Source organism: Tetrao urogallus, assembly GCF_951394365.1.
Source record: "Tetrao urogallus genome assembly, chromosome: 11".
In the NCBI taxonomy this organism is placed as follows: domain Eukaryota; kingdom Metazoa; phylum Chordata; class Aves; order Galliformes; family Phasianidae; genus Tetrao; species Tetrao urogallus.
Genome location: NC_136824.1, coordinates 1938775 through 1958508, shown reverse-complemented (window position 1 = coordinate 1958508; position 19734 = coordinate 1938775). Strand labels below are relative to the sequence as shown.

The 19734-nt window shown below is 42.4% G+C and overlaps 1 protein-coding gene across 2 annotated transcripts in view; it reads left to right on the top strand.

Moving 5' to 3' along the window:
• MAP2K1 (mitogen-activated protein kinase kinase 1) overlaps positions 1 to 19734 on the top strand; it is a gene marked incomplete at both ends in the record, with an annotated part of 30565 nt that continues 10831 nt past the window's right edge. The window contains 4 exons of one of the 2 annotated variants that reach the window (XM_079540647.1): positions 1 to 80; positions 13832 to 14042; positions 16279 to 16425; positions 19299 to 19376. In XM_079540647.1, coding sequence (XP_079396773.1) covers positions 1 to 80; positions 13832 to 14042; positions 16279 to 16425; positions 19299 to 19376 — 516 coding nt within the window. Of the gene's footprint in view, positions 81 to 13810; positions 14043 to 16278; positions 16426 to 19298; positions 19377 to 19734 lie in introns of both variants that reach the window. The other variant, XM_079540646.1, reaches the window with a different exon arrangement.

Sequence of the window (19734 nt, the reverse complement as noted above, 5' to 3'; positions counted from 1 at the left end):
ATGCCCAAGAAGAAGCCGGGGCCGATCCAGCTCAACCCCGCTCCGGATGGCTCCGCCGTCAACGGGACCAGCTCTGCCGAGTGAGTGGAGCCCGGGGCCGGCGGGGCGCTCGCTGGGGGGCCGGGCGCGGCCGCCCCTCTCGGGACTCGAACCGGGGGTGCTGAGGGGCTGCGGCGCCGCTCCTTCCCTGCGGCTCCCCCGCCCGGGGCGGCCCGGCTTCAGTAGCGTGCCGTGCCGTGCCGAGCCCCTCGGGCTGAGCTGCCGCGGGGCTCCTCGGCGGGCAGCGGGCGGCGTCGGGGCGGAGAACAGTGCTGGGCGGGTGCGTGAGGTGAGCGGGAGGGCAGAACTCTGTGTCGGTGATGGGGTCTGTTACGTTCTGAGGTTATATAATTACACAACGAGGGCCAAATCCTACACTTCTAACAGCGTATTTTTCATAGGTGTGTGCATTAGGAGTCACAGATCTTAGGGAAAGTGTGGGTTTCTTTTTCCTTCCTTGGTTTTAAGCTAAACCAGCACTAATCTGAGTAAATCTTCCAGTAATTAGTGTGTAATGCTGGGTATGTCAGGGGGTGTGTTGGGAGAGAATGCCTTTGAGCTTGCTTGGATGTAACATAGTTAAGTGTTGCATGCTGAGAGAAAAGACATGGGGTCTGAGCAAGCCGCCAGTGTGCCTTGAGCAGAGAATGAGGACAGGGAGTGCAGAACTGTTCCATTTGCTTGCAGGGTTATTGTGGGGCTTCAGTTTTGCAGCCGGTGTCAGCACCACACGGTATTTGTTACAAAAGAGTTTCTGTGAGGTTGGTAGATCTGTGTTCACCGCTTAGTTTTTAAGCAGAGGTGATGGGCTTCCTGGTAACAGAGGTGTGAGCTGTGTGTGTGTAAGGACGGATTCCTTCCCCTGTATGGTTAGCTCCTTGGATACCCAAGCTGCGCTCTAATGTGCTTATGTTCTGCTGTCAGGGAACACAGTGCAGAACTGCAGCAAGATGTGCACGTCTCAGGCTGAAAGTGTTCCACGTGTGCTGCTGTTGTTGCCACATTTTCAGGCAGGCTCAGATCTTACTTAACCACCTGAGCATCACAGAGCGCACTCAGTATCTTGCAGCTCCAGCTGTGGCACTTCTAGCAAAGTCTTTTGATGGTGAGCTGAAGGATGAGCTCTTCAAAAACTCTTCCGTGGCAGGAATTTGCAACTGTATCCAAGAAATAAATCTGAAATATTATGCAGCTTTTCTTCTGCATCAAGAGGCAAAAAGGTCTTATTTTCATATTCAGCTGTATAGTACCTTCTAGGTGATTTTCTTCAAGGCATTTGTGGACAAGTCGATTTCGTTTTCAGGGATGCCTTTTGCACGTTGTTTTTTGATGCAGTAAATGTGATGCACCTATCGCTATCTTGTTTTGCTACCAAAAGTGAATCAGAAGGCATACTGTATTAAATGCTGTGGTTCTTAAATATTTCTTCATACAGTGAATGTTATCATATTAATTATTTTTACTATCTGATAATGTTGGAAACTTGGGGAGGCGCATGGGAGTACTGGGCTGTGTTTACACTGATGGGCTGTCTTGCTGCACTTTGTTTTGCGCATTAATTCATTTGGTATATGCATCTCCTGAGCTTCTGCTCTTTGTTATGCATTAGACCTGTATCTGGCTTTTGCCAAGTTTAAAGTTGTATCAAGTGTCTTTAAAAAACAGCTCAGTGAAGAAGCAGCTCCAGTAGCCTGTTGTGCATACATAGCCAGAATTAGTTTATCTCATCCTGCAGATATTACGTCCTCATTGTGAAAGACTTTAAATTAAGAGAATTGCTTCAGAATTTGGAAATGACTTTGGAATAAAGCTGAAAAAGTTTTGGTTTTCTACTTTTTCTGCAAGGTGATTGATTATCTGCTCAGTAATTTTTCCTCTTGCTCAGCAGTTGAAATAAACACTAGAGGTGTTTGAGTACCACGCGAATGCTTTGTAAAGCTTTGTTCCTGACTTAATGGAATTTTGGCCATGAGTCTCCAGCCGCTCATCTGCTTCCAGAATACACAGACCTGTTGCTTTGGCACGGGTGATCTTGGCTGCTTCTCTGTTCTTCTCCAGAGCACAGAACCTCTTGAGAAGGGATGAAAAAAAATCTCAAATTATTTAGTGAAGTAAAATGAAGACTGAGAGGTGAGATGGCTGTTCTCTGCAGATGAGTGAAGGAAGTTTTTTTGGGCCTGAAGACAATGTTGGTACAAAACCAAATGGATGTAGGTTGGTGATCAGCAATCTTGTGTTAAACATCAGCAACTTGCTGGCTGTCAGTCTGAAGGCTCTGCAGCATATTCTGAAGAGATTATGGGGGGCCATGTACCCTTGTTGGCTTTAAAATACCGAAGCTTGATATTTCTAGGATTGCGTGCATATGGTACTTCTGCTTCCTGGCAGAAAGGAAGTGGAAAAGGCAGGAATAAGAGGAGATGACTCAGGTGACTCAGGGTGCCCTGCTTCCTGCGCCTCCTGCCCATGTCCTCATCCTTGTTTGGCACTGGGAATTCATTGACTGGAGTGAGAACAAGCTTGCGGTGTGAGGTGTGTTTGAAGTTTGTGCTGGGGCTTGATTCTAACTCACATGAATATGTTTTAAACCCTGATGAAGCCTTATAAAGGAGAATGGAGGTGCCTGTGATGTAAATATGCAGATACCGGATATTTTCTTCAATTTCATAATGTATTTCTCTGACAGCAGGTTGTATATTTGTAGCATGTTATATGTAGTTATTACTTTAATAATTTGTACAGCGTATTTCGCTTCTCTCTGGTGCCTTCCAAATCCCCTGGCTGCCCTCCTGTGCAGCAGAGAGAACTGGCTGAGATCCTTCTGTGCTGGGAGCTTCGCTCCTGCTTTAGTGCTTCCTGCTGTGGAGCAGTTATTGCAGGGCCCGGCCTGTACTGCTGTCCTGGTGCCTTGTTGCTTGAGATCATCAGGATGAAGCCAGGTGCCACTTGCCAGCTGCTGGCTTCTTCATTTATTTTCTGGTACTTTTGGAGCTGTGCAGGCATGCATGTGTGAAGATTTCCCAGAGAAAATGGGAGAAAGATTAAAATTGAATGTAATGAGAGGGATACTTCTGCTCTTTTGGCCAATGTTGTTGGGATGGTTCACTCTTTAGCAGCTAAAAAACTACTTTCTCTTCCTCTAAAACTTCTTTTCCTTGTCCCTTGGAATATCTGACAGCTGTTACCAATTGCTAGAAATTCCTCACTTTATTTAAAAGTCATTGTTTTTTATTGACTGCAAGGTATAACTTAGCAGTTGGACTGCATAATGGGATTGTCTTCCACTGGTCTCAGGATTTGGCATTAAAATTCCCATGTCCAGAGGTGTTTATATATTTATGTAAAACCTGATTAAATCCATATCTTGAGACAGAAGTTGTGTTTAATGATAGATCAGGTGTATAGGATGTTTTGGCATATATCAGAGTATTATCAAACATTCATTTGAAGAAGTGAAAGACAGTCCATATATTTTTGTCATTGAACAGGAAAATCCAACAAGCCTCAAAATGTGACGAAACCTTATAATTTTTTGAGTTCCTTTGTCTGTCGTGGAAGTGATTAATGCTGCAGTTAAGCTGTGTGTTAGTGTTTGTCACTGCTTACAGTCTTTAATTTCAGAAGAGACACTTTGTGATTGCTTTGCCTGCCCGTCGCTTACATTTAGGTCTGTCTGCCTATTGCCATAGCTACTCCGAAGCCGAGCTGTTTCCCTTTGCTGAGTAAATAAAGATGACTACTGTCTCTGGTAATATAATTGGAACTTTCCAGAAATGCCTGGAATTTGGATTTAATGTCACTGCCTTTCTATTGTGTAAGCATTTATATTGAGAAGGCAATGGCAGTTAAGTACTGTTTTTTCCCCCCCAGTCTGTTTAAAGAATTCCAAATACACAACTCGTGTATCCTCCTGTCGTGTATCCTCCTGTCAACCGATTTCTCCCCAGAGCAGGCTAAGCTCTGATTCCTGCTCTAGAGGAATAGCATGATGCTCATCTCAGGTGTGACATGGTGAGTTATCTTATGAGGTAGAATAGCAGAGTAAGATATTCTTGTCGAGCTGCATTAAAAACAGTATGAAAGAACACTTCTATTTAACTAGAAGAAAATGTGAAAGGAAAGGTGGAGTTAACATCTTCCTTTAAGGCGCTGTAAGGAGGCAGCTCTTTGAGAGGAATGCAAGCAAACACTGCCTCAGGTTTGTATCACCTTAGGAACTATATATATATATTTTTTTTTCACGGGATGTGACTTGAGAGAAAGTCCAAAGATGTTGTGGAGCAACTTCCTGTTACCAGCAAAATCCAGTTGTAAGGGAGCACTCAGATTCTTAACATATGTTAGCTTTTTCTTGTTGCTTGCTAGCTGTTCTCTTTCAGTTCATGAAGGAAGGCTCTGACTTAGCTGCCATGATCTAGGAGTACAGCTGCTTCTATTTGGTTGTCAAAGAATAATTTGGGAATTATCCAAAAGTGGTTTGAACTCCAATTTGTATTGAAATGTTCTGAAGTTGTTTACTGTGCGTCTCGCAACATGTGTGTTTGTCAGTATCCTTCTGAAGGCAACTTCAGTTTGGGCTTTGAATAGTTGGCTGGAGTGGGAGGCTGGTTTTTTATTTCTGTGGTCTTCAGGCTTGCATTGAAACCTGGAGGGATGTGAGAGGAGCAGCAGTCAGAGGCTGTGGGGAGCAGGCCTTGCTCTGAGTTTCTCCTGCACAGAGCAAAGCTTTTTGCTCACTTTTCCTGGCTATCAGTTTAAATGAAGTGAAAAGAAGATCTTTGCCAGTTTGTTCATTGTAATCCTTGCTGTGTCACTTCTGCTTGTTGGCTTTGTATTTACTTCTGTATAGATGATTATTATTTTAAAAACGCAGTCTGCCGAGAGGCAGCCCCTGTGTGGAACTCCTTGGACTTCAGGGCATTTTCACATGTGTGCACTGTGCTGGGAGGTGGGATCTGAATGAGCTGGCAGGATTGCAGTTTTGTTAAATGTGTACACAGAATTACTGCAGAGCTGGAAACACCTAAGGGGGAAAAAAATCTTCCTTTCTTCCCACTGCCTGCTAATGAAGAATTAGCCGGTGCGTGTGGTATGTGAACACATTTTAGGCATAATGTCATAAATGATGGTTACTTTTAAGAGAAGTGTTTTGTTGTTTGCTAAGTTCTCCGAATTTAGGTTAAAACATATGTAGTGAATTTCTTAATCTGCTTCAGTCTGACACTGTCCTTCATTGAATTAGAAATAACACTTTAATAATAAGCTACTGGAGCACATGATATGTCATAACAAAACAGTAAAAGCTTGTTTAAGTCTTACCTCTTTGCACTGTTTGTGGATGCACGTGCTGGGAAAATACTTCAGTAAGCACACACAGCTGATACACAAGTAATAACTACTGCAAGTGGCAAGTTGACCTGTGCTGTTCTTAATTGCAGACTAGAGGCTGTCTGCCAGGTGTGGATGTAGGAAAGATTTGTAGGACAGTTAGCACTGATGTTAGAGTGTGGAGTCATGTTGTGCGTGGGTGTTATTACCCTCATGGAAACTTACTGTCTTTCCTCACAACTTTGTCATTGTTCAGAAAGCCTCAATCAGTTTAGGAGCACCAAATAAACTGTGCAGTAAGAACTAGTGTTGCTGTATTCTGCTGGGATCTGAGGTAAGCCATGTGCCAGCTGCTAGTTTGGATCCTGACTCTTTTTTTCTGCCCGTACCAGTTCTGCAGATAGAATTACAAAGGTGGGATTTCACAATGGGGCACATGCAAGATCCTGCTGCTCCAGAGCCTCCGTCGTCTTGCTCTGCCAGTATGTTCCTGGTGCTTTCCTTGTCCCATCTCTTCCAGTGAACCATTGATCTGTGTTGAACTGAGAGCTTTCCTCACTGAAGAATCTCAGATAGGTTTGGCAGGTGATGTTTTGCAGTTGTTTAAATGCCTGTGTTCTGGGTGGCTTAGGAATGAATGGCTGGAGCAGAATGCGGCAGAGCAGTGTCTTGTGGCAAGAGCCCTGGTTGTTGTAGGGTTACATGGCAGTGCCTGCAAGGGACACGGAGATGCACTGAAATCCAGCAGTTACAACAACTTCTGATCAGTACATCTTTTAATTGAATAGTCCTAGATTTTCCTTTGGAGAGGACCAGATCACTTCTGAGACCTTTCAGTGTTACTTAGCAGCTGAAAATGACCCCTTTTTTTTTTTTTTTTTTTTTTTTAATTAAAAAAAATATATATATATTAAAAAAAAAAAAAGTTGGAAAGGAACTAGGCAAATCTCCTATGCACTCAAATTACTTGTTTGGCATGTCAGTAGTGCTACTGTTGTTAATGTGGGCAAAGCATGATTGCTGCAGCATTGTCTGGAGGAACTAAAAAGCCTTGAGAATTGTAGGGAATTTTCTTGAGGCAGGAAGTTCATCAGGCAGCTGTTGGAGTGGATATCAAGTGAGTTTTGGAACGTGCATGGGAGGGATGTTCTGAAATGAACGGAGGAAGGAATTGTCTGTTGGATGGTCTTCACGTTCCAAACATTCTCATACAAAAGCTCCCCCCTATGCTCTTTCCCACGTTACGCTCCATACAGCTCCTGGCAGCTGCATTTGTTCTCCATCATTGCCCTGTGGGTGGGCTGTGGTTGGAAGGTTTCTGGATCCCACTGCCAGAGCACCAGCATGGCTGTCCGAGGGAGCAGTTTAGTTTGCAGCATCAGTTTGTAGCTGGCTGAATTCTGGGGGAGGCTGTTCTTTCTCCCTAAGAGCAATGAAACTTTTGTTCTGTAGGCTTACTGATACATTGTTAGAAACGAGCAATCAGATGATTTCTGGTTGATACATGTTCTGTATTATTTACTCGGGCAGTCTCTGTTATGCTTAGGAAAGCTGCCTGTCAGTCAGCGCTGCAGGAATTGAGCAACTGGGGAAGACAGACTCACTGCTGGAAATCCCTTTGCAAACATCTGGTGAGAAGCTGTCCTTAACCTGACTCAGTCCGAGCAACAGGAGAGTGAATTGCAGCAGGGCTTTTCCTGCTGACAGCAGGAGGAAGTGCAGGGGGCATCTGTTGCTGTGTTACACCTGAGAGCACGAGCAGGCTGCTCCACGCTGCTCCCGGTGTGTGACTCCTGCACAGACGAGCACCTTCCTAAATACCTACCTGAAGGCTTTCAAAACAAAGCTTCCTGGAAGCTTGTTTCTTTTTCTTTGTGTTGTTTTTATGACTCTTTGCTCTTCTAGAGCTTTTTCCAGTGTGGTGGGAAGATGAGTCAATGGCTCCAATGCAAGAATCTGATACAAACGGATATTCTACGAGGAAATTAACACTCTCTTTTTGTATAGAAATATTCTGCCTTTATATATGGGTGTATGTATATGGATATTTCTGTACATATAAAATCCAAATGATTATTTCCTTTAGTAAATGGTAATATTAGTAGTACTCTGTCTTAAATTTGGGGAAAGATCTAAATGTTCTGTTTAGTTTTCTCTGAGTCCCAGCTACAGCTTTTGTTATGTTTTTATCTGCATATTCAGGCACTTCTTTCCCCATCCCTGATGCTCAGTTGCAGCTCTTGGCAGCATTCCTGCTCCTCTGCTCTGCTCTGCCCCTGAGGCTCGGAGTTGTGATCTTGGCGCTGGGGCATTGCAAGCAGATACTGTAACTCCATCTCTTTGTTACCTTGGTGTCTCTAAAGCTATGTCCTTACCCATCAGGGAGTTGTGAGGATACTGTAGCTGTTGCTATTGCCTCACCTAGCCCTTGCTTTCATTAAATTCTACTCAAGGGTTTGGAGACTTACTTAAAATATTTGAAAATCAGGACATGGCAATGCACATGTGTGGGCTGGTGATTAGAACTTGATAAGATCTGTTTATCCTCTGTGGTTGTTTTGAATCTCCATCAACCTTGTGTCCATAAGGAAGCGTGGATAGCCCTGTGGCTGGGAATAGCAGCGATGGGTGCACAGCTGTGTGTGGCAGGAAGGTGCAGAACTTGGTGATGCAGTTCTTGGGAGTCTTTTAAAATAGAGATTGCAGAGTTAATTTGCTACAAACTTCTCTTTCAACACTACAGCAGGTCCAGAGAAAGCAATTGACTGAGCAGGATGCTGGTTGTAAAGCTTAGCCACAGCATCAAATGTGGGAAGTGGGCTGGAGCCCTGCTGGCAGCTGCTGCTGCTGCCCAGATTGGAGGTCTGTAACCAAATGGTGCCTTGCGAGCAGCTGCCAAAGGCTCCAGGAGCAAAAGGGGAGCTCAGCCTTCAGATCGGATGTATTATCTGACAGTTCTGCTTGTTTAGGAAAAACAAACAAACAAACAAAAACAGTCTGAGAAGTTCTGTGGTGCACTGGTTGGGCTTGAGCAAAACATGAATGCCTACCTCGTGGCTCAGCTGTGGGGGCTCTCAACTTGTGCCAGTTGTTAGAGACCTAACATTGCATTGCATTTTCTTTAGAACACACACGTTTTGGCTTTAGATAAATGAGAAATATATTTTAAGTAGAATTGGCCTGGCAGGAAGCTTTTCAGACAGGAAAATTTGGGTGAGTTTCACATACCTTTTACTGAGAAATAGTTGTGATTTGGAATGATCTGCTTTTTCTCCAAATGTGCCATGCCATCTCTGCATCCTGAAAACAGAATGGTGTGTTGAGGTGTTAATTTTAATGCTAGTCAAGAGCACTTGTATTGGGCAATCCTATGTCCCATAGGTCCTTCATAAATAATCATTACCTCTAATATGCAATACTGAAAATGAATGGGAGTTGGAAAACTGTATTTTTCCCACATTGATCGCACAGAGTGAGGTCAGATCTCTGTGGTGTTTTATCTGCACTCTCTCTGAGGCTGCCCTGGAGTCAGCCCAGAAGCAGAGGCACCTGTCCTGTGAGCTGTGGACTGCTCAGATCACATTTTCCATCCTATTCTCTGAACTGTACTTTGCTAAAGACAAAGTTAAATTATTATTATTATTTTTTTCCCCAAAAAGCCTTATTGCCCAGGTTTGGCGCTGTCAAACAAAACAGCCGTTTGTCTTCTCAATACTGCAGAATGCCTTCATGTTCTTCCTATTTTGTTTCAACTCCCGGTTGAGGTGGTTTGTGGAAATAATGTAGTGAACTGCCTACTTTCTCCTTTAGATTGACAGCTGAGTAGGCTTGGGGAAAGTATTACTGTCACTGTTCTAGAAAACAGCCCCTCAGCTTGTGTCCTCATCTGACAGCAGAGCTGCAAGTGAATGTACTTCTTTATGCTTTCTCTTTTGCTAATTGTTCCGCTCACAAAACCGATAGTGATAGCTTTGAACAGCTATGTGACAAATTACTGTTAAAGATGGCATTGGGTTTCTGCTTTCTCTTCCAGTTTCATTCTTTTCTCAAGTAGACGTTGGGCTTGAGTGTAGTGTTAATGCAGACTTCAGCATTAATTTAGGTTTTGTTAAAGTGAGCTTAAAGAAAATCTCAAGGATGTAGAGTACTGTAAGTGTGAACTAAGAGCAAGAAGCTCTCTTCTCTTACTGCATTACGTAGCAGAAGACTATGGCAGTATTTCTCTTCCCTTTCTCAGCTCAGAGAGCAGCAGTACTCTCAGGTGCCTAATGCATCTCCTTCAGAAGTGCTTTCTTCAGTGCTGAGGTGGCTGCCCCTAAAAGTGTGAGCTGAAGGCTCCTCTTGCCTTCCGCCCGTGTACAGAGGGAGCACCCTTTGCAGAATCGGTTGCTCCTCTTCACCCAACATAAGTGTGAAAATCAGAGCAAGGAAAGAGAGTTGCTCAGCAGTATCCCCTCACTCACTGGTATGAGACATCCTGTAGGCAGGTGCAGAGGGGGAATTTCTCCCTGAACGTCAGAGGATGGGAGGTTGCTGCTGGACTCGAGAGTGTTTTCTGTGTGGTTGGCTGGGAAGTGCTAAGTAGTCGAGTTCTGTTGTGCACTGTGATACTTCAGAGGTTACAGAAGTACTGCATGACTGTTACTGTTCTTAGAATGTGAAAAGAGAGAAGCAGAGTCGACTTAATGGGGAGGATGTGACCTGATGGAGTGCAGGCAGGGATGATTCCACCTCCAGAACACCTGTGAGTTACTGCTGCCTTTGTAAGAGGAAAACAACTCCAAACTTCTATTGAATGTGAAGTTGAAATTTTGGTTGCTTTTGACTTATTTTCTTCGTCGAGATGAGAAGTCTTGTAATAATTGCCCCTGAAGTTCAGGAGTTAAGACAGTGCTTTATAACGTGGTATTGTCAGCTAGCTGTACAGCATCTTCACCCATTCCTTCCCACTGATGAAGGAGGCAATTATTGAACGCGTCCTGTGGGATTACACTGTGTCTTTAACAAACGGGGAGAACAGCACTGACCTCCCTGCTGCTTCATTCAATGGTCACGTTACAAAGGCTGGATTCTTTCCCTGGTGCACTGTGTTAGTGTGTGCTTGGCTTTGGAACTGATAGCAGTAAATTGGATGATAACCTGGTGCTTCGGTCCTGCTTTGATGGAACCCTGGCAAAGACATAGCTTTGTGACAGTGAAAAAACAGCTCCAAGACTGCAGGAGGTAATGGTGATGAATTTTAATAGGAATCTGTCTTTTTGAGTAAGTTCTGTGCAAGATTGAGTACCTCCTAGTGCTGCTTCTGGAGGCGGCTGTTGGCACGCCTGCGTTCTGCTGCTTTTAGAACTTCCATGGCATCTTTGGGGTCCTTCTGTAGCATTGTACTGTTTATTCCATCTTCTGTATTTGCTGTTTTGGTTTAATTTGTAAAACTTGGAGTGCAGTGATGTACCTGTTACCTACACGTCTGTTCCTGTGTGTTCTTTGCTCTTCAGTGTTGTTCTGCCTTCGTGCTGTGATGGTCCAGATAATGGTCCCAGTTACTGGTTGGGAGCAGGATTGCTACAGAAGCCAGAATCCAAGTCTGCAGCTTCCTAACTCTCACTTCCCTTGAATACTGGAGCTAGATTAGTACCAGCTATTTTAATGCTTCAAATACCCTTATTTAATCAATTTCAAATGCCCCAACCAAGTGACCAGAATGAGAGAGGGTTTAAAAAAAAAAAAGTAACAAAGGGCAAGACAGAAGGTAACTGTAACCAACCACCTCCAGTTACTTTTATAATCTGGGCAGTAATTTGGACAGTGATGTTCTTGGGGTGAATTTCTTTGAAAGTTTTCAGATTCACTAATTTTACAGTTAAATAATTGGTTCTGAAAAATGCAAGTGAGACCTGAGAACTGAACTGCTGTTACTGCACATCACTGCAGGTAATGGAGGCCCTGCCATTAAGCTTGGAGCACGCTGCTGGTTCCGGTCCTGGTTTGCTGTGTGAAACTGACAGGAGTTCTGAGGCTTTGTTTTTCCCCTCTGGAGAAGTGAGTCTGGCCTCAGATGGGAGCAGAGATCTGTTTTGCCTTCATATTTTTTTGCTACCATGGCCATGTTCTTGACAAGTGGAGAAACCTGATGTGTTTGTTTGAACAAGAGCACCAGCTGTGACTTACGCAGTCAGGCAAGGAAATGCACTTAGAGAGAGGCAGAGTTTGAGATTGAAACAAGCAATTTTTTTTTTTTTTTTTAATCAAATGTAATGCATACCTGTATAAAACTAACACAGATGAAATGAATGCTGTCTTAGCAAGTTGTTGTCTGTCATTCCAAAGCATCAGCCTGACTGAGTGTTTGTTCCCTCACACTGACACGTTGTCTGCTCCAGGCCACGTGCACAGGCATCCTGGTGTTGTCTCCAGGCGCAGAAAGGCCCTTCTGCTTCAGAGCAAAAACTCAATAGCTGTTTTCTCCCAAGCAGAGTGAGGGAAGCGATGTCGGGTTCTGTTCCTGTGGCTCTGGTTCCTCTATTGTTCTAAGTGAGCAGCCCTGGCTTAAGCAGTCTGTGAAATGACAGCGAGTTCAGCATTCCTGCTCAGAATTTGTGCAAGAATGCAGGGATGGCTTCTTGCCAGGGCAGATTGGAAGGGTTGTTTTTGTTGGTTTTTTTTTTCCCAAAGGAAATTGAAGTTCCCTGATAAGGTCTCAGTGGGTGACCTGGAAATAAAGCATCTGGTGATATATCTGCTTCATTTTAATGTTAGTAATCAGGGTTCAAAAATGTTTCTTTGTGGTCATCTTGCGAGTCAGTCTGATGTACAGACTTGTGATGTTCTTACGAGCTGTGCTTATTATCTGCAGAGGGAAGCTCCTTGGGATGCTCTAGGATGTTTGGCTGCCTTCCATTTTGATACTGCTGGTATGAAGCACTTGATGAGGCCAGAAATGAGGTGGCATTTCCTTTTTGTAGGATAGCTCAGAAATGGAGCACATGCACCATTAGGTTACTTTTATTTCTGTGGTATAATTTCAGTAGAAAAAGTTTCTCAGTTTACTATGTAAGACTGTTCTGGTTTTGAGCAGCATTTCCTCAAGTGCATTCACCCAGGGCAAATATTTCTGTGGAACTTGTTCTTTATTTTCTCTTTTTAGCATGCAGATAGACATTACTTTCTCATCGTTTGCTAATCCTACGCCTGGACTGATTAAATACAAAAACAAGTGACTGAACACAGCTCGCCTTTCTATCAGAGGTCTCATTCTGTCACCTTCTTTGTTTACCTCTTCAAAGTGTTATCACTTCCTGTTAGCTTTGATTGCATCCTGTCTAACATGCTTAAACTGATAAACCAAATAAGAGTGTGTCACTGCTTAAGCTTTGAGTGATCATTTGACAGGGAAGAGCTGTGAATGCTTGTGGGCTTTATATTATTTACGTTGCCTGTACCTTGGGCTGCACTCAAATCAAAATTGTTATCGTGTCTGGAGGTGCAGGCTTCCTAATTAAGAAGTTGAGGGTCTCACCCTGGGACTCTGTCCCATGGAATCTGAGTGTTTTTTGTCCTTGTGTCCTGGGGGATTGGCCTCGTCCTCCCAGCACCATCCTGGCTGCTCAGGGAACGTGCCTCTCTGCTGTATGTTTTATCGAGTGATGAATAGAAATGGTTCTCTTGCTTACTGCTGAATCTTAATTGTATTTTTTTTATTATTATTATTATTTTTAATGGAGAGTGGTGTAGACTGTAGAAGCAGATTCTCTTCCAGTCTTTCATTCTGCATTCCCAAGTGAACACTGCCTTAAATTTGGCTGAACAAATCAGATATTTGCTGTTATTGTTTATTCCTGTGGAAACCTACAGTTTCAATTGGAAACAGAATTGTAAGTCAGCATTTAAGTTTTCAAATAACTGGGATGGAGTGTTTTCTCAGGATCTGAAGTCTAATTATTTAAAGAATTAACTACTGATACCTAGTTGAATTAATTATATAGTTGTGTGAAAAATCAATGGATTAAACACACAGACTCTGTTGGAAATGACAATCCTTGGTAATCCTTGGTAATGGTAATCCTTGAAAACGTGGGACTAAAAACAGCTTGGGGAGATGTGCAGTGATTCACGAGATCTGTGATCAGGAATGCTGCTGAGTCATTAAGCCCACTCCTGTTGATACCAGAGCTTCACATGTGTGAATTCAGACAGCACCTCAACGATGCAGGAAACGGGGTATTGCCTGCTTGTGTTTGTCACTGCTTTATCTGGAATAAAATGCTGCTTTCTTAAAACAGAGATCCAATAATATCTACTTCGTGAGGGTGACTGTATGAGTCTGTTCCTTCTAGGTAACAAATGTACAGGTACAAAATGTGATGTATTCAGTCTGTGAGCTCAATGGTCTATTGCTCTTCCTCTTTCAGCGCTGTTAAGTAAGCTCGAGCTGCCTAACAGCCAGCTTGTTCTTTTTGGTGTGCAGGACAAACTTGGAAGCGCTTCAGAAGAAGCTGGAGGAGCTAGAGTTGGATGAACAGCAGCGGAAGCGCCTTGAAGCTTTCCTTACCCAGAAACAGAAAGTTGGGGAGCTGAAGGATGACGACTTTGAGAAGATCAGTGAGCTGGGAGCAGGGAATGGTGGGGTGGTATTCAAAGTGTCTCATAAGCCTTCCGGCCTCATCATGGCAAGAAAGGTGAGTGCCCCGAAACCAAGGCGTTTAGAACAATCTTTATTAAGCAGGCTCTCTGAAATATAATTCAGAGAAATAAGTGATGCTGACACACAAAGGACTGCTTAGTGCCAGCTTACTGGAAAGTAGAAGTTAGTCTTGCTTATCCTGTGCTTCTGATTTCTCAGAATTAGCATTCCATGTTAGTGATGAGAGGTTAAGTATTGCTTCCCCTCTTTCATCTTCTCCTTTCCCTTCATTTTGACGTATGGGATCTTTCCAGCTGTGTTTGTCTTTCAGAGAGAATGCAGTCGCCTCTCTTATAAGTAGGAGGCCTACAGAGTTACCAAAAGCTGCAAGTTAGGGAAAGCAGTGATACCTTGTACTCTGGGTCAAAAGTTTAGAGGAGTGGAAAAAACATATACTCTGCAATAGCTTCCTTTACAGCTGCAGACCAGGAAAGGGCCTCTAGAGGATACTGAAAAAAAATGAAAGCTTAGAAAACTTAAGATGAGGGAATGTGCTGGAATACAGTGATGTTTCCTGTTCTACAGTTTCCTTTTGGGTGGAGGTGGATTCTGTGCAAAAAGGCACTCAACCTTCTGGGGATAGTGCATATCAGTGATTCAGCTTTATGCTGCAAAACCAATAGCACTTGTGACCTACCTTATAAGAGAACTGAGAATTTGTTCCTTAAATTGCTTGATATTTTAAATCTCATATATAAGAGGAGCTTTCACTTTCTCTCAAAATCCCTGGGAACCAAATACAGTTATGGAGATGCAGCTGTGACTCTATAGGACTATTTCTGTTCTGGTACCTCATGCCTCTTCCTTCTGTGAATGATGTTCCCTGCACAGGTGGCACTTCTTAAGGATCAGTGTGTCTGGACATGCATCAATGTACCACAGTGGGTCAGGAAGCTGGCAGGGTAGCCTGCTTCATGGAAACAGTGCAGCCTTCCAGCATGATAAAACATAGGGCATGCTCAAATGGCAGGTGCTGTTATTGCACTGCACTGAAAATTTCCATTTTTCAATCAGGAATTTAAAGAAATTGCTGTAAGCCTTTGAAGAAGAGAGCAGTTACCTTCAGAAAAATAAAGGAAGATGGCACAGACTGACTTTAATAATAACCAGGTTATTATTAATGCTCAGTATAGAGACAGTTGAGAGAAGTGTTGAAAAATGCCTGCTCTAAGGGGTGGGAATTAAGACAGTGGAAGTCACTGAGGCTTTCTTGAACTAAATAAATTTACCTGATTGTTTTTTTACATACTTTAAGTTTAACAGGAAATTTTACCCCAGTTCATCAACATTGGCTGCAACTGAGATGTTTGAACTCCAGTTTTCTTCAATATATTAACTTCTAGTTCCATAATCAGAACTTGAGATTTTGATTGCTTATTTTGTCCATATTGGGGGAACTACAAATTCTTCTCTGTTTTATGTGATAGATATTCATTCAAAGTTTGTTTTGGTAGAACTTTGAGTGGAGGGGAAAAAGTACCAAAGACTTACTGGGGATGCAGGTACTACTCCTGCAGCTTGTGGGTAGAAACATCTACCTCCTCAAAAATTTACATATGAAAACAGCATCCTGTTGATAAACTTGTCTTACCCTCAGGTCTTGCACGTGACATTCTGCAGTCCTACCAGATGCTGTTACTGATTTATCAGACCCTAACTTTTTTCAGTGTAACAGTATTACCTATCAGTAATGGGGTAGTGTCAGTAGTTTTAATAGACTTCCCTGTAATAGCTTTTACTCCTTAAAACTTTTAACCAAAATAGGATTTTTTTGGCCGCTTTTTAATGAGAAATTCCTAAAAGATTTGGAAGTTCTCGCTCAGAGATGGCAAGGAGACAGAATACGTGGAGAACATCTGTTGGATTATATAATGCAGTCTATTTTAGGGATAACTTCTTCATGTTTTTTGCTCTTAATCTAGTATTTCTCACGAACAATAATGCTTCAACTTCTTCATGCTGTATTGTAGTGTTTTGTCTTTCCCTTTGTTGCTATGAAAATAAGAATTACTTTACAGTTGAGCCACAAGGAGCTGTGATGGGAAAGGGCCTTGGGAGGCTGCGAGGGCTGACCTGCTCGAAGCAGACACTTGTATGGTCAGAGTGGGCTGGGTTACCCATCTGGGCTTTGGAAACTTCTGGGGCATAGAGCCTCACACCCTCTGAACAAACTCTTCTTTCTGGAAGATCCCTTGCCACTAAGAAAATAATAAGAATGGATTATTTTGCAGTTGATTCATCTAGAGATCAAGCCAGCTATTCGAAACCAGATCATCCGTGAGCTGCAGGTTCTACATGAGTGCAACTCACCATACATAGTGGGCTTTTATGGAGCTTTTTACAGCGATGGGGAAATCAGCATTTGCATGGAACACATGGTAAGTGCACACTAATCAGTTGTAACCTGAAGTTTTTAACAGGCTGTACATTCAAAATGTGTCAGGAGTTCACAAAGTGGACTTTCTTGTGTGAGTAAAGAACCTGAAACCATTTCTGATTCCCAATTTCTTCTCCTATATCCATGGTACTTTATATGCAAATTTTCAGAATTCAAAAATATTGACCTGATCTTGCCCTTCAGATGCTTGTTCTGGTTTACTTTTGATTTTCTACAGTATTAAGAGCATGCAGACGACACTGGCTGCTATGACACCTGTGGGGTCCTTAGTAGCTCTCATAACGAGACAGAACTTCTTGTGCTTCAGATGAATCCATGTTTTGTCTCTTCCAAATTTTTACAGGAAATGCAGACAAAAATTGCTTCCCAAGAGGTGAACAGGCCCACAGGGAATTCAGACAGTGTTTTAAAGACCAAAAATATTTTAGTAAGTTTCATTTTAATAGAAAAGTACTCATTATTCTGGGCACTGTGTGGCTCCCTGTGGTTATAGAAAGGCAAATGTGAAGTCAATTTTCTGTAATTAAAGGTTAATGAATGTTTTTCTTGCTTATGTGAGGAATTTTTTAACAACATGCCATACAGTAAGACTGAAGACTTCTTTCCCTGACAAAACTGTTTCTTTGGAGAGAAATCTTACTTTCTCTGGAAAGTACATGTGATTGTTTTAGTGCTTCTCTGGTCTTCTCCTACTGAAATTTTTAGAAGAAATTGATGGTTGCTTAGGAACAAGTGATCACGATCCATTTTTGTTAAAGCATGTTCTAGCTGACTAGAAAGTGTGCACACTCCTAAAATACAAGTGACTATTGGGAATTACAAAGAACTTAGCATCTCAGAATTAATGGTAATGAAAAAACAAGAAAAATGTTAAAATAACTGGGCATTGCTTACATAGATGATTAAATGCCACGGATGTTCACATCTGCAAGGAATAAAATAACAGGAGCAACTGGGATTTGGAAGTTCCTTAGCAGGGAATGGTATCTCTGGTGGTGGATATCTTTTCAATGGAAGAGAAGGCAGTGTGAAATCCATTGTTTCAGTGCTGAATTGAATGGACTAGAGCCAGGATTTTATGAAAAGAACAGCTGATTAAGGAGGTATGGAACAACGAAGGTGGATTACTTGTCTTAATTAAGTGATTAAGTTGTTGACGTAATGCAGATCACTAGGTGGGAAGTGCATTCTTTTTGGGAAAGAGATTAGATGAATCTCCTTTCGTTTAATTAACATCAGTCAAAATCCATACTTTAGCAAAATGTGTTCAAACAAATTACAGGTGGAAAAGACCTGGAAACTGGCGACTTCAGGGTTTGATATTTTAGGTGGATAAACTCCAGATGAATGCTTAGTCTTGCTTAGCAGCAGGTATTTGACATGCAAAAAGGTTGGAGTCTGTTCCTGAAAGATGCTGATGTTTGCAGCCAGCATTTCCAGGCAGCTGAGTTGTATTGAGCCTCTTCCAGAATTGCAGCTATTCCTCAGGGGGTAAGAAGAGGTTCTTTCTCTTCTGTAAGAGACTTGCTGATATAACAGTGTCCTGGCAGATAGCTGTCAAGAGGTGCAGTCTGCCTGTATAATACTTCATCTATTTGGGTTTATGTATATTTGTACACGTATGTGTATATTTATACATATCTACTGGTGCATTTTTTAATCAAGTGGAGAACTTTATTACCATTTCTTACTCATAAGACTTTTAGGTGTTAGTTTTCAAATTCTGAAGCTTTTTATTCTAGCTTTTCTCCTTTCCTCACCATCTAGATATGCAAACTGCCAAAGGGTGGGTTAAGGCAGGAGGAAATGACTTGGTCGTGCTGGATTTCTGCCTCCATTACTGGCAGATCTGATCTGTTTTTTTGTTTCTTCCTTTCAAGCTTGAGAAATGACATTCTGGTGTCTCAGTGTGTTCTGCATTTGGGCAAATCTAAAATTTATGCACAAGCCTTTTGTTGCTTCATACGCTCAAAATACTAAACCAGTTTTGCTTCCTAGAAGCCCTTAGCAACAGTGCAGTGTATTTTACATTGCTTGGGGTGTCTGTGCGTGCGTTTGGTTTATTTAACTTCTTAAGATTAGTGAGGCTGTTATTTATGGTGGAACTTCAAGAAACATTTTGTCATGGTTTTATGGTTTCTCGTCGATATTCCACATCATTAACTTTCTAACTCCCAGTGCACTGGGTTGTGTTATGTGAATACCAATGGAAAGAGCACAAAACCATGACACACTTATCTATGTTTTGGTGCCTTCTTCCCTTGGAAGCTGACAATCACTCCAGATGCACAGAGCTAATAGAAGTCAGTTTCCTCTCTGTAGGATTTACTCTGGGGACGAGGGGGACAGATGTAATCACAGTGCTATTAACACCTATCTATTTAAAAAGCAGCTCTATATTTTCCAGCATTTGCACCCTGGTGATCAATAACAAAATATTCAGTACTGCAGTCCTCCTTATTCCATCTTTGGAGGGGAAGAGTATTGTATGATGGTGCATCAACCTGCAAGCTGCAGACGCTTGTAGAACTCCAGATGTTTGGTCAACAGCTGTTTGTGGGCAGCCCCTCTAAACAAGTGTCAGGCCATGGAAGCACTCCTGTCAAAGATGACTGTGTGAAGTGTTTGAGTGGATGTTGTTCCTGGCCAGAAAGTAAGCATAAAATGGAGTAATTCCCATTAAGGAATGATTTTTTTTTTTTTTAATTATTTTTAGATATGAATCATAACAATGTTAAAATGTGAGAAGTAACATTTCTCCCTAAATGCAATCTTCAGACTATAGTCTTATATTTAAAAAAATATTTTAGAGAAGTTTGATTAAAGCTTGACTACTGAAATATTTATTCCCAGGATGGTGGCTCGTTGGATCAAGTGCTGAAAAAGGCTGGAAGAATTCCAGAGCAGATACTGGGCAAAGTCAGCATTGCAGTAAGTGTGCTTGTTGCTCCCAAAGGCTGTGGGTGGCTGGGTGTGCATCTCAGCTCAGTAACACAGGAAGCAGCCACTCCAGGACTGAAAGATGTGGCAGAGAGAAGCGTTCCTGGGTTTTAAAATGTGTTTGCTTTGAAAAGAAGGCAATCTCTGTACGTGTCACTATTTGGTAGCCCAGAACAAGTCACACACTTCACTGCATTTGCTTTCATTTTCCTCTGTATCAGTGGGGCTTCTGGATAAGAACAGAAGTGACATTTCATTAATTGTTTTGTTTTTTTAATATGATCTTTCTGGTATTTACTGTTCAACAAGCTGTGTGTATGCAAAGCATACACTGAGGATCCTCTTGAGT